Here is a 14,845-nt window from a genome sequence, read left to right on the forward strand (position 1 = left end):
CTTGGGCCTGTATGTGAATGAAGGACTGGAAAACTTTGCTTATCACAGAGGCATCTTTTGCTGGGGACACTACAGTGGATTTTTTTGTGCTTTTTCTTAAACCAGATGTGATTTTATCTCAGATTTTAGATAACTCCAGGTGAAGAACTTCCTCTACCAAAGTTATAACTGATTATAGTTTTTGAGTTGCCTGGGGGGAGGGAGGTTCTTAGACCCCCTGATAAGTGTCAAAGATGGAACTTGAACCTTCATAGTCCTGACTCTGAAGCCAGCTATCTATATCCACTTTAACAAGCTGCTACTATTAGGAATTATAGTATCCAATTTTTGAAAAAGAAAACAAAATTTTGCAACAAGATACAACTTTCCCATAAATATTCATTTGCAGCTTTCCAATATTTGAGTTGTATGCAACACAGGCTAAGTACAACTTAAATTATGCAAAAAGGTAATTTAGACATTCCTCCTCACCCTATCCCCCAAATAACTTGCAACTTAAAAGAGATTTTAGTCCAAGATAGCATGATTGGCTAATCTACTCTAACATGAGTTACACTGTTGCCACTTTCCTCTTTAATTCACTAGATACAAGCTTGCTTAACAAGATTACTGAAGGGCAAATGATTTAATACATTCATGAAGTAAAATTTTAAGATCAATGTCATTTCCTCTTGTTTTACACCAACATTTTCCTAAACATTTCCTACAAATTTGTCTACTTTTTTAACTTAACTTTTTTTAACCTAAGTTTATTCTCTCTACTAGACCATACTGGTAACAGTCTAGGTCTGAATGTAAACCAGCTTTTACAGAGTAAAAAACTTAAAAGAATTAAGAAAACTAAAACTAAAAGATTCCCACTTAAGCCACTTGCTAGCTTCATTGCCATGGACAGTGACAGCAGGGGGTTACTGTGAGGAATATGCTTTGAAAATCTTCAATTATTTAAAGTATAATGTGTTGATTATTAAATTAATAATACATTTACTATAATTAAATTATTTAAAAGAGCTGTCTAACCAGATGAATAGCCCACTATTTTAAGGATTCAGATGTTCCTTATTCTTAAGACAAATGCACCAAATTAAAATATTTGTTTTAATAAAAAAGGCACAGGTACCCTGGCATATAGTGGTAATATTCTGGTCCTCCTCCAAAAAGCTTCCTAAATCAACACCAATAGAATTTCTTCTCCATCCAAACCCCTAATACACTCTGGCAATTACTATATTTGCCTGCACAGCTTTTTAAAAATCATGTGTTAAGTCCTTCACCTCCATTTTTGAACTGCTAAAAGCATCAAGGGCAGAATATGCCAGTTGGCTCTCTTTCCATAGAATAAAGATCATTTTTCTTTTTAATACTTTAACTATTTTCTAGGAAATAACATCTAGTAAATAATAGACCTGTGATTTCATTGGTATGGGGAATGTAAATGAGGAAACTGACTGCAGGCCAGAACTTCTGTTGCTCTTTTCTCCCCGTTTGACAAGCAAAATTAAAACAAAGTGATTCTCAGAATCACAAGATAAATCAATGATTAAAACAAGAATGTAGAATTATGGTCTTAAATCTGAGCTATAGGCCACCCTGCCTTTCCAAATTTTAATTCACTAAATTTATGTAATTAACCTTGAGCAAATTAGTAAACCTGTCTCAAGTTTCTTCTTAAAATAGGAAGCATAAAGTGACCTAACTCACTCAGATTACAAGGAGCAATCATTAAGGAAATAATTTGAAAAATCATTTCACATAATCCCTTTCTTTGTAAAATATTACAATCCTGAAAAGCAATTATGATACTTTTACTTAATAGTGAAATACAATAGAGCTACTTCTTACATCTCCTACTAAAAACGTCTTTTGTGATTTCAAACTTATTAGACCTAATGCTCAGCATTTTCCACCACCCCTTCCATTCCAAACAAAACATTTACATGCCAAATTTGGCCACCTGTTTCATTCCCCAAAGCTTGTGAAGTCAAACTTTTACTGGCTTTAGAAACTCAGTTGTTTATGGCAACTTGTCCCGCCTACCTTCCCAATCTAGTGAGTAAGATGCAACTTCTGCAAAAAATTAATATTGGAATTAAAAAGATTTCACACACAAAGAGATAACATTCTCATACCAAAATTTTAAATATTACACTACCACTAGGAACATAAAGTTAAAACACACACACACAAACTACCACACTGAAAATTAAAAACTATGTAGTTGGCAGACAAAGAAAAGAATGGTTATCAATGTGACCTGACATTTACTAAGACCTGGGACATTTCCCCAGTAAAACTAAAAAATGTTTTTTCTAAAAAGATAATCTTACTAAACTTCCCTCAAGAAGGTCATATCACTATCCATAATCATTACTCACCTGTCCAGATGTTTAAAAATAACCTAATAGTGGTTCCTGAAAGCTTTGAAAAGTGCCATAAATCTTACTACCATATTATTTCGGAGTATCAGATTCAATGCTTTGAGGAATCGCAGGTCACAGAGCCCACGTTCTTCCTTGTGCCAAGGAAACTGAGGCAAGGAGGAATTGGGTGGCATGGCCAAGGTCAGCGGTCCGGGGGAGGGCAAGCCCCACAGCTCCTCCAAACCAGCACTCTCCAAGGCACCGCCAATCGGAGGTGTCCGTGCCGAATTTCGTCTGGCTAAAGCTGAGACCCACAAATGGACGTGTACTCGTGGATCTACAGGAACATCAAAACTTAGCAGTGTGCTTAAATGAAGCATTGTTTTATTTCCTTTGACCATTAATACCAGGAAGAAAACCTGGAGCAAGATCTCAGTTACACTAGTGTCGTGTGTACCTTTCTAATCTTCCTATTCTAATCAACAGAGATACTTAATAGGATTGGGAAGATTGGAGATTAATGGTTCTCCAATCCTAGAGTAGCAGGTACGAACTACGGAAAGCCCACGGGCTCGGATCCCCCAGCAAGAAGCCCCAGGGCCGATGTGGGCGTTATTGGAGCTTTTCTCTCCAACTGAAGTCCGTGCCCTTCCGCTGCAGCAGCGGTGCAGCACATCCCCCACCCTTGCGGCCACTTCCGTGTTTACACTCCTCTTCCCTCCAATTCCATGCGTACATTGTCAGCTTTACTCCCGCCCAATCTCCATTGGTCCAGGGCTGGCCAGAAGACCCGCCCCCAGAAATCAACGTTCTTATTTGGAACATCCCCGAGAGGGGATTGGAACGGAAGCCTTGTCAATCTCACCGATTCTGTCCTCTCTGCTGCGCTTCCGCTATGGTGGGAGGTTTGGGGGGGAGGGGAAAGGGGGCGACACCGTGCTGAGACTTCCCCAGGGCCGAGGCTGCCTCCTGCCCGCCCGCCAACCCTGCTGGTGCCCACTCTGAGGCTACTCACGTTCAAAATAAGGCAAAGTGTACCCTTTGAGGCGTCCCCGCCCCACTGCTCCAGACATCCCCCCACCTCCCACGGCACAAATAGCCCCCCCCAGTGCCCGCGAGGGGAGGGGGCTGCGTTCGGTTTCCTCCTGCCCTTCAAGTGGCAGGGTTGGGTTCAGAGTCTCGGGCCCGGGCAGGGGTAGCCCGTTCGGTTGCCTCCCTCCCACCGTGACCCTGGCGGGACCGTTACTCCTGAAAGTGCACCAGGTGCGAGGGGGCGGGGAGCTGTTTTGGCGGGTACCCTCGGCCGCTTCGCTGCTTTTCCACAGGAGGCGCGGGGAGGGGGCGCCGAGGGGGGGGCGCCGAGCCCCAGAGCCCCCTCCCCCGGGCCAGCCGCGGCCTCTCCGGCCAGACAGCGTGGCAGCGCAGCCGAGACAACAGCCGCGCTCGCCGCCTCGCTCCCTCGCCCACTTCCTGGTTCCTCAGCAACTGAGGCGAAGCGCAAACTCTCCCGCCCGGAGTGGCCAACTTGAGCGCGGCGCACGTTCTCTTGCACCGGCTGCCGGCGCCGGGCCCGGGAGGCAGCGGCGCTGCTGCCGAGGGCGGCCCCGGAGCCCCGGCTTTCGGGGCCGGGCAGGTTATTTGCCAAGGTGATCACTTCCTGATTCGTCGCCTCCATTACTTCATTCAGTGCTCCCTCTCCAGCCCGACCTCCCAGCGCCTCCCCGCTGCTGCCTGCACCGACCGCCGTCGCCGCGGGAGAGCTGCCTCCCGCCCCTTTCACACGCCGCCGCTGCCTGCACCCGTGCACACTAGCACAAGTTGCCTGGTCCTTACCGGCCCGGATGAGCAGATCCAGCTGGTTGGTGGGCCCCTCATGCAGAGAAGTCGCCATGTTTATCCCGGGGCTGGAGCTGCTGCTGCTGCTTCACATTGACTTAACGCTGGGAGCAGCGGCGGCGGCGGGGGAGGAGGCGGAACCAGCAGTCAGAGGCGCACACGCACACACACTTGCACACACACATACATACACACACACACAGGGATCCTTGCGCGTCCTCCCCACAGGAAGCCGCGGAACCGGCCCAGCTCCCAGGCGTCCGCCCGGCGAGAAAGCCCAGCACCTAACGGTAGGGGCTGCAGCGGCGGCTCGACTCGCAACGCGATCCTTCCGCCCTGCAGCCCAGACAGGAAGTCCCCGACATTCGCGCACGGCCGCTCCACCACCCGCAGCCGGGGGAGGAGACTTTGACACCTGAGGCTAAGGAATCTCTCCCCGACCGGGGACAGTTACGGGGCCGCCCAGATGGGACGAGGCTCCGAGAACTGCCTCTAACTGCCCAGGTCCCGCAGGGCGGGGAGCACTCTCCCTCCAGCCTCGGCGCTTCCTGAAGCCGGGGAAGGGACGAGCCTGCTGGACCTGGTCTGGCATCCCCGTGCCGCCTCCTGCAGGTGATGAAAACGGGAAGCCAGCATGGGCATGCCCACCAAATCACCGTCTCACAACTTTGTCGGGAAGGAAAAGTGCTTCTTCTCCTCAAAAAACTCCTCTCCGCTAGTTTAAAACAAAAAAAACTGTCAGGAACTTAATGTGGAGGAGTCAGTGACACTGACCAATGTCCCGAATGAAATCATTCCCCAACCTGTCAGAATCTAAGGCCTTTCTAATTAATAACTGGCTCAGAAACAAATCTGTGAATGATGACGCACTTGGACTCAACATTCTCTCCTTAAGGACAAAAGGTCCCTAGAAGCACTTGACATAAGTTAGTATAGAACTTAATTATATATGTTAGTATGTATTAGCATATATATATATATATATATAAGCATACAATTCAATGCTACTAAATTAATGTCTAAAATCGAGAAATCAAGACAATTTAAAGCAGAAAAATATTAACTTTTCTCAAAGTTGCAACCGATACTAGGCTTTGAAAATGGGACACTGGTAGCAGACATAAAAGCTTTTAAAATTTACACAAGCCACAAAACATCACTAAGTACATGAAAGGGGAAAGCAGCCTGACCACACAATAGAGACCTGGCAATAATCCGTTTAATATGATTGATATACTAAAGAAATCGGATTGTTTTTGTCTGGAGAGTTTGGCCAAACTTCAATGAGATGTACTTTTTAAACCTGACTTATCTCATTCTACACATACAGCCCACAAAAAATTGAGTTCAGCTGTTTACCTTAGTACCGAACCAATTTATAACGATAGATTTGATTGTCATGAAGATCTCAAATGCCTTTAGACATACACTTCAAGTCAATGCAGAATTACATTGAATTTAACATTTCCATCCATTTCTCCTTTCTACACACACACAGATCTAAAATGTACTATTATATATCTGAATCTACTTATATATATTAGTATATCTACCAAATATGGAACAAAAACTACACTAACATTGTTTTGATTTCTGTTTAATCAATATTAAAAAGCACTGATTGATGAAGATAGAAAGTGATAAACTGAAAGGGGTAGGAAGAGCAAATACCAACAATACTTTCTGGTTTTAGATAATTTACAACTAATGTGAACTTCTAATCATGACCTGGAGTTTTCATGTAGTTTGTTTTATAAGTAAAAATAGTGACATTGGTCAATTCTACATTTGTTCTGTGTGTGAGAAAGTGTCAATTTGAGATTGGTCCCCAACATATATAATTTATCAGTCATTTGTTTCTTACTATTATATAAATGTATAGAATGCACAAACAATGGAATGAATCAATCCCTGTATTTTAGGATAGCTGGGAAACTGGGCCTTACTCACTCTTTCATAATACTTAGCACAGATCTACATGAAATCATGCCCTTTATTTAATTCACTCAGTCTTCATTTCTATCAGGTCTGCCAGAGAGGCAGTGTTTTTTGATTCTGTAACTGTCCAAGAGAAATGACCAGAAAAAGCAAATGAAGATGATCTTTTATTTGTACATTTAAACCCTATGTAAAATTTCCACATTCTTTCTTGTGGAAATATCCTATTCAGTAACAACTGTTGGAAATTAATACTGAAAAGAGTGGTTGAAATTACTAGACTTTTACAATCCTTCCAGCTTCCAAATAATATGATTCTACATTAAAAAGTCTTGATAATACTTAAAAGAGTTTCCTCAATACTTTAATTTTTATTTTTAATAACTATATTCAGGCAAATTTCCCTTTGTGCCATTACACTTGCAGTGAAGTTTTTTACATCAAAGCTATTTTCATATCCTAGAAGATAACCCATAGTAACAGTGCCTTGGTCTGTTACAGTGAATCAGATTATAAAAGATACTTTTTCTCAAGTCTCTAACTCTGTAACTTTGTCAACTCTTCCTAAACATTTGATTTTTTGCTGAGCAAAGAAGGCTCTTCAGAGATCTTGATCAAGCTCTTAACAAAATGAGTGTCCATCAACTGGGGAATAGCTGGACAAACCATTACTACTGCCAATATTACTGTGCTTTAAATCAACAATACGAGGATTTCCCCAAAAAAGGGAGGATTTACATAACTTATTCATACTAAAGAAAGATGAATGAAGAAAATACTCATGTCTATAATACCATAAAAGATAACAAGAAAAAGTATTTAAAGTCTTAAAACTGTAATGAACAATCTCTGTCATAGAAATGCTATGGACTATTTATAGAATGTTCCTCCTATGAAGAGAGAGAAATAATAAAAACTGTACATGTTAAATGGATACTATTAAAGGGTTGCTATGTTAGTGGCTTTTACTTAATATTTGCTTCTGTTATTACAAAAAAGGATCTGGAGATAAATTAAAGGGAAACGACTAAGACAAAAGATAAGTTTTTCCTTTTAAAAAAGTTTGTAAGGTACTAAAGAGGCAAGGATTATCTCATTTTTGAAATTTTAAATATAAACAGGTTCTCAATAAAGGTCTGCTGTTGAATGAATGATATCCAGTAGATTGAACTTGGACTACAATCCAAGAAATTTTAATTAAATACCCAAAGGATATGACAGTAAAGTGATTTCACCTAATATATAGTCTTAACTTATGAGAATCCTATGAATACCATTGATTTGCTTTCTTCTGCTTCATAAGATTTCTCCATCTTAGTAGGAATTATCTGTAAGTCAAGTTGTTCCTGAGCATGTTTCTTTTTTCTAATTTTTAGTTGGGGAAAATATTTATGTTGCCATTTTAAACAATCATTCATGGAATATTACTGGATCAATTATTGTTTTTTCTTTTTTTTCTAAGTGCCCATATATATAAGGTTTACTGCAAAAACTAGCTAAAATGATCTATGTCTACTAGTTGCTAAAAATGATATTTAAAAGCTGTACATAAACATTAATTCAAAAGACTTGGGTTATTTATTTTGTCACTGTTATTGTTCTAAAATGTTTAAGATACACCACTCAAGGCATATCTTAAATATTTTATTGTCTCCATTACTTTCAAGTTTTACAATAAGGATGAGTGCTGGAGAGGTTCTACTTTTTATAATGAAAGTGTCACAACTAAATCTATTTTTAATTAAAATACAATAGGGCTTAAAGTCAATCCAAGTCAGTAAACTTTCAGGGAATATCATATTCTTTCACTGTACTGAAATTTTTTTATATTCCAATTAAAAAAAAATATTTTAACCTTCCAAATGCATGTCAAGATAGCTTTCAACATTCATTTCTGTAAGATTTTGTTCCAAATTTCTCTCCCCTCCCCTTCCTCAAGACAACAAGCAATCTGATATAGGTCATACATGTACAAATGTTTTAAACATTTTCATATTTGTCATACTGTATAAGAAAAATCAGGACAGAAGGGGGAAAAAAAGCCAGAAGAAAAAGCAAACAAACAACGGTGAAAATACTATCCTTGGATCCACATTCTGTCTCCACAGTTCTTTCTCTGGATGCAGATGGTATTTTCCATCCAAAGTCTACTGCAATTGTTCCAAAGTCTACTGCAATTGTCTTGGATCAGCACATTGCTGAGAAGAGTTAAGACTATCATAGCTGATCATCACATAATTTTGCTGTTACTGTGTACAATGTTCTGATTTTGTTCATTTCACTCAGCATCAGTTCATGTCTTTCCAAGCTTTTCTGAAATCCGCCTGCTCATCATTTCTTATAGAACAATAATATTCCATTACATTCATATCATAACTTGTTCAACCATTCAGGTTTTTACTCAATTTCTAATTTCTTGTCACTAAAAAAAGAGCTATATGATAACTGTGTACATATGTATAGAAGAATTACGCATGTTTAACATATATTGGATTACTTGCCATTTAGGGGAGAGGATGAGGGGAAAAGGAAGAAGAAAAAAATTTGGAATACAGGATTTTGCAAGGGTGACTTTTGAAAACTATGCATATATTTTGAAAATAAAAAAGAGGTGTTACAAACATTTTCTCACATGTTTACCATCAATTTGTTAAAGTTTTTATATTCAAATTGAAAAATGCTTACTAACTCATCCTCCAAAAATTCTTAAAGGAATATCTCTCCCATGTTTAACCTTAGAAAAACTATGTTCTTAAAAGGAGTTTCAAATGAATGCCTGGTGGTTGAAGTATATACAAACCATATTTAGAATTAAGATAAATAATTTCAAATGTTCTATAAAGTTTCCCAGACTTAGAAATAAAAGATGATCTTATCAAACTAAAAAAGGAAAACAGAGTTGAATTTTGTATTTGACTGACATTAAATTTTGATATTCCGGATGTCTCAAGATGTCATAAAGTTTTGTTGATATTAGTAGCTGACATGATCATTAACTGATCTTTCATGGTAGTTGATTCAGAAAGGATGAGAACAAATCCTCCATTACCTACTCCCCAAAGGAAAAAAAAAAAATCAGCTATTGGCTACACTATGACCCAGTGATAATGGCCTCCTTACTATTTCTCAGATAAGACATTCCATCTTCCAACTCACTGGGCATTTTCAAAGGCTGTTCTCCCTATATGAAATTCTCTCTCCTCAGCTCCACCTCCTGGCTTCCTTAAGTCTCAACTAAAATTCTACTACCTACAAGATCTTTCCAATCCTCCTTAAATCTTAGTGTTTTCCCTTAGTGTCTTCTATATACATATACAATGTATATATGTAAACTGTATTTATACATTGTTTGTATGTTGTTTCCCCATTTAGAATGAGAAATCTTTTGAGGGCAGGGATTGTTTTTGCTATTTTTTTGTATTGCCAGCACTTATATTTCCAGGAAAACAATAGCAAAAAGTTTTTCCATCTTTTACCACTCATTAAACCCTCTTTATTAACAAGGATTATGGAATAGAGTATCACTTTCTAGAAATGAGCTGTCCTATTTTTTATATTTAAGTCTGTACTACCAACAAACATCTTTTCTTGAGGAAAAAGCAATCATATATTTTGTCTTTAAAAGCCCTTTTTTTGTGGGGGGGATGAGAAGGGGAGTAGTTTAACTATCAGAGACTTACATACTGTTTTGATGAACTGCAGGACTGAAAGAATAAACAAGGATAGTAAAGAATAAACAATGGAAGTGGAAATACAACTGTTACAATGTCTTGTCTTATCCCACAAGTTATTGCTCTCCAATCATATGCTAGATGTTCAATATCTTTCATCGTCAACCACTTGCCTATAATATAACAAAGAAAATCAACTGCCTATAAGTAAAGGTTCTCCAAAATCTAATATTATCCTATCTTCCTTTCCCAATCTGAAATATATATTAATCTCCTATTACTTTCCTTCACCCATTCAATGTTCAAGCCTTTAAAAACAAATGTTCTAGCTCTATAAAATAATTTTTGGCAATCTGATTGGTATGTGGCCCTGAAAAAATAATTTAATTTTAGGAGAATGTCATTTTTATTGTATTAGCTTGGCTTATCTGTGATCACTTGATCTTTTTCCAATTATTTAGATCTGATGTTATTTGTGTGTAAAGTGTTTTGTAATTGTATTCCTATAGTCCTAGGTTGAAGAAAAAATTTAGGACCAAACAGCAAAAGAGAATATCATGAAATGCAAGATGGATAATAATTCTGATTACATTAAATCAAAAAGGCTTTGCACAAACAAAATCAGTGCAACCAAGATTAGAAGGGAAGCAAAAATTTGGGAAACAATTTTTACACCTACAGTTTCTGATAATGGCCTCATTTCTAAAATATACAGAGAATTGAGTCAAACTTTAAAGAATACGGGTCATTACCCAATTGATAGTCAATGGATATGAACAGGCAGTTTTTGGATGAAAAAAATTAAAGCCATCTATATAGTCATATGAAAAAAGTAAAATCACTATTAAGAGAAATTCAAATTAAAACAACTCTGGAATACCACCTCGCACCTGCAGACTGGCTAATATGACAGAAAAAAATGATCAATGTTGGAAAGGATTTGGGAAAATTAGAACATTAATGCATTGTTAGGGAGTTCTGAACTGACGCAACCATTCTGGTGAGTTATTTAGACCTATGCCCAAAGGGATATAAGACTGTGCATATCCTTTGACCCAGCAATAACATTACTAGGTTTATATCCCAAAGAGATCATAAAAAATAGAGGGCCCACATATAAAAAAATGTTTATAACAGTTCTTTTTGTGGTAGCAAGGAACTGGAAATTGAGGAGATGCCCATCAATTGGGGAATGGCTGAAAAAGCTGTGATATATGAATGGAATGGAGTGCTACTGTTCTGTAATAAATGAAGAGCAGGCAGATTTCAGAAAAACCTGGAAAAACTTACATGAACTGATGCGAAGTGAATAGAAGCAAGAAAACACTGTACATAGAAACAATAAGATTAAATGACGATCAACTTTGATAAATTTAGCTCTTCTCAAGAATATAATGATTCAAGTCAATTCCAAAAGATTCATGATGGAAAATGCTATTCATATTCAGAGAAAGAACTATGGAGTCTGAATACAGATTGAAGCATCCTATTTTTACTTTTTTTGTTGTTATTTTCTTTCTCTGGGTTTTTCCCTTTTGTTCTGATTGATTGTTGACAACATGACTAATATGGAAATATTATAATATTATTGTATATGTATAATGTATATCAAACTGCTTACTGTTTTGGGAAGGAAGGAAGGCAGGGAAGAATAGAGAAAAATTGGGAAATCAAAATTTTATAAAAGTAAATGTTGAGAACTAATAAGCAATAATTTTAAAGAGCAGGAGAAGAAAGTAGCAAACAACTTTATTATCTTTGCCAAGAAAATCCCAAAAGAAGTCAGACAAGACTGAAATAACTGTCCATTACCACTACCACTACTTGGGTAATTTGAATAACTCAGGGAAGTACAGATTTTCATTCCTAATCCTATCTTTTCAACCGAATTTTCTCCACTTCATTTCTTAAGATAGTAATGAAAAGAATTCAAATTCAGGATATTATCATATTAAAATATTTTTACAACTACAATAAGGATAGTTTTTCTTATACATATTAAATTTTTCAAAGTGATCTTTCCTAAACTGAGAACAGCACAAATTTATGTCTGAAGAATATATATTATCTAATGAAAGTTCTGTGGAACAAATTATATATTCCATATGCTACCACTAAATACTTAGATAGTACTTCTGAAAATCTAGTGTTTTCTTCTATTAATACACAATAATTACACTAATGCTTTTTAAATACCATGGTTTTGTTTATTTAACAAATTAAAGAAGACACATCCTGTTTTCTATTCAGGGAACATGGGAAAATAGCAAAAAGCTAGTTGGATCCTAAGACAAAAACCTAACATTCATCAAATTCATCAAACACAAATGATGTGTTTCTTTCCCTGGGTACCTCCTGATTTTTCTATAATATTGAGTCACTTAGCCTTCTGATACTATGACCTTCATACATAGAGAAATCATACTAGTTCTGTTCCCTATCTAAAATAAAACAGGTTTGTTGTAGGAGAGAAAAATGACAGCAAATTTCTTTTAGTAGCTTGAAAAAAGAAATTAACAAATTCAAAGACATATTAACTATTATTATATTTCAACATCTACAATTTCATGCTACTGTAGCCAGGCCCTGAAGGCTAGAACTGGTGGTGGAAACGTCAAATAGTTTTTACACATACTGGTGAATAACCTCACAATGAGCCTCTCCTCGTAACATGAATATTACAATTAAATACTGAGGTGGATGAACTACTATTTAAAACTTGTGCATGCATGAGGTCTGTGTGCACATGCGAATGTATGGATTGGGCCTAGAATAGGAAGAAAATTGGCTCCAAAAATTTCCAATTACTCATCCAGTCTTCCTCCTGCTCTTCCTGTATCTCCATCAGCTATTAAAAAGTAAAATCTCACAATCTCAAAAGGCATGAAGTGGTCCTCAAATTCCTTGCCATTTTCTAAGCATGCTTTCTTTTCTCAGACAATCACCATCTTCTCCCTCCTACTAGAAGTCTGGATTCTACCTTAAGTTCCTAGACTCTCAGAGGTGACCTCACTTGGCCCAAGCCTTCACATCTTTTCACTGCATTTCTATACCGTGATGGAATGCACACCTTCCTTGATCCCTCTTTGAATATTCCTCTATAGGATGTCTTCCCCTATTAGAATATAAACTCCAGACAGCTATTTTTTAAAAATACCAATATTCAATCACTGCTTATGATCTTTTTGTCATACAACACTATTCAGTCAGTAAACATTTATTAAATGTTTACTATATGCTAGGTACTGTGCTAAGTGCCAAGAATGCCAAGAAAGGAAAAAAAGACAATCCCTAACTTCAAGGAGCTCACAGTTTTATGTGGAAAAGAACATGAAAATCCTCTATTGGACTGTGAGCGCCTTAAGAACAAGGTCTATCTCCAGCAAAAATGATTACATATAAACGAGATGTGTATGTATGTTATGTGTGTTATATGTATATATGTGTGTGTATGTGTAGGGATGTTTGGGTATTATATGTATATGTAATTATGAATTATATATGCATATAGATTAGCATCAATGCCTTCTTTCAATTATCTCTAATTTATCACATTAAATCTCCAATTCATCACACATATATATACATGATATATATGAGGCATGAATATACATGATGATGCATATGTATATGCTAAATTAGAGATAATCATTTTAAAGAAGGCCCTGGTATTAAGGGGAATCAGGAAAGGCTTCTCTTGTTAGTTAGGATCTTAGCTGGCATTTGAAGGAAGCCAAAAAGCAGGGGTAAAGAGCAAGAGCATCCCAGACATGAGGGACAGTCAGCAAAAATGCCCAGTGTCTGAAGATAGAAGGTCTAGAGTGAACAACAACATGGAAGCTAGAATGAGGCGATCACAAAATATGTGGTGCGATCAAAGAAAAGGCAGATGGGAGCCAGGCTGTGAAAGGCTTGATATTAAAAACAGAAAATTTGATCCTGGGGATAATAGGGAAACTTCCGGAGTTTACTGAATAAAAAAAAAGTATGGCCAGATCTGTTTTAGGAAGATGCATTTCAATAGGAGGGAGGAGACTTGGGGCAGGGAGAACTAAAAGGTTATCACAATAGTCCAAAAACCCCCCAATTCATCAAAATCCATTGGCTATTGGGTCGAGGATCAAATATAAAATTCCCTGAAACTTAAACTCCTTTCCCTCTCCTATCTTTCCAGTTATTTTAACCCTTTCTTAACTCCAAATTCCCTGCCATCTAGAAGCAGTAGTCTTCCTTGCCATTTTTCATTACAAGACACTTCATCTCTTGATCCTTGCCATTTCCACTAGCTATCCCCCACATCTGAAATTTTCTCCCTCCACAACTCTCTGACTTTGGCTTCCCTAGCTTCCTTAATGTTGCATTAAAGTCCAATCTCTCTATCTGTGTGTGTATGTGTATGCTGTGTATCTGTCTGTCTGTCTTTGTCTCTGTCTCTCTAGATTTGTTTTTAAAATATTGTGGCTTTCAAGGTTTAACTCATGATTTATCTATAGGAATTCCATGGTGACAAAAATAAATTCACCTGTTTTTCCTATATTGTTTAACATTTATAAAGCTTCTTCCATTAACAAGAAGTTATCTCTTCTTATCTCTACCCTAATCAAGCACAGAAAACTCAGATATCTTAATTGAGTCCAAAGTAAAAGTGCTTAATCAATTTGAAAGGAAGATAAGGACTTTGAAGAAAATCAATCATATGGGGGACAGGTGGATGTCAACTCAGTAGTGAACAAATCCAGCACCAAAAAACTTCTGAAAGGTAATTGAGGAGTGATGAGGGAGGGTTGATGGTAGAAACAGAGAGGGGTAAATATCCTCATCCTTCACTAACCAGAGGAAAGCCTAATGAATCAAAATGTCAGACGATATAGAATTCCCAACTACTTGTAGCACCCTAAAGATGCAGTGACCAGAAGCAGCACTTGCATCAGAAGTTTAGACGACACAGACACACAGATACACACACACACACACACACACACACACACACACACACACACTCACTCACTCTTGAGATCTATCTATCTATCTATCTATATA

General features: G+C 37.8%; 1 protein-coding gene across 2 annotated transcripts in view; it reads right to left on the reverse strand.

Moving 5' to 3' along the window:
• The window catches only part of ELF2 (E74 like ETS transcription factor 2), a 60,205-nt gene that overhangs the window by 22,926 nt on the left and 22,434 nt on the right, over window positions 1-14,845 (reverse strand). The window contains exon 1 of one of the 2 annotated variants that reach the window (XM_051965409.1): window positions 4,194-4,560. The exons of the other annotated variant lie outside the window; for it this stretch is intronic. Within the exon in view, the coding sequence (XP_051821369.1) occupies window positions 4,194-4,251 (58 nt within the window). The 5' untranslated portion in view covers window positions 4,252-4,560. Of the gene's footprint in view, window positions 1-4,193; window positions 4,561-14,845 lie in introns of those variants that run through there. 2 annotated transcript variants of the gene reach the window in all.

This window comes from Antechinus flavipes, chromosome 6 (genome assembly GCF_016432865.1).
Source record: "Antechinus flavipes isolate AdamAnt ecotype Samford, QLD, Australia chromosome 6, AdamAnt_v2, whole genome shotgun sequence".
Classification (NCBI taxonomy): Eukaryota; Metazoa; Chordata; class Mammalia; order Dasyuromorphia; family Dasyuridae; genus Antechinus; species Antechinus flavipes.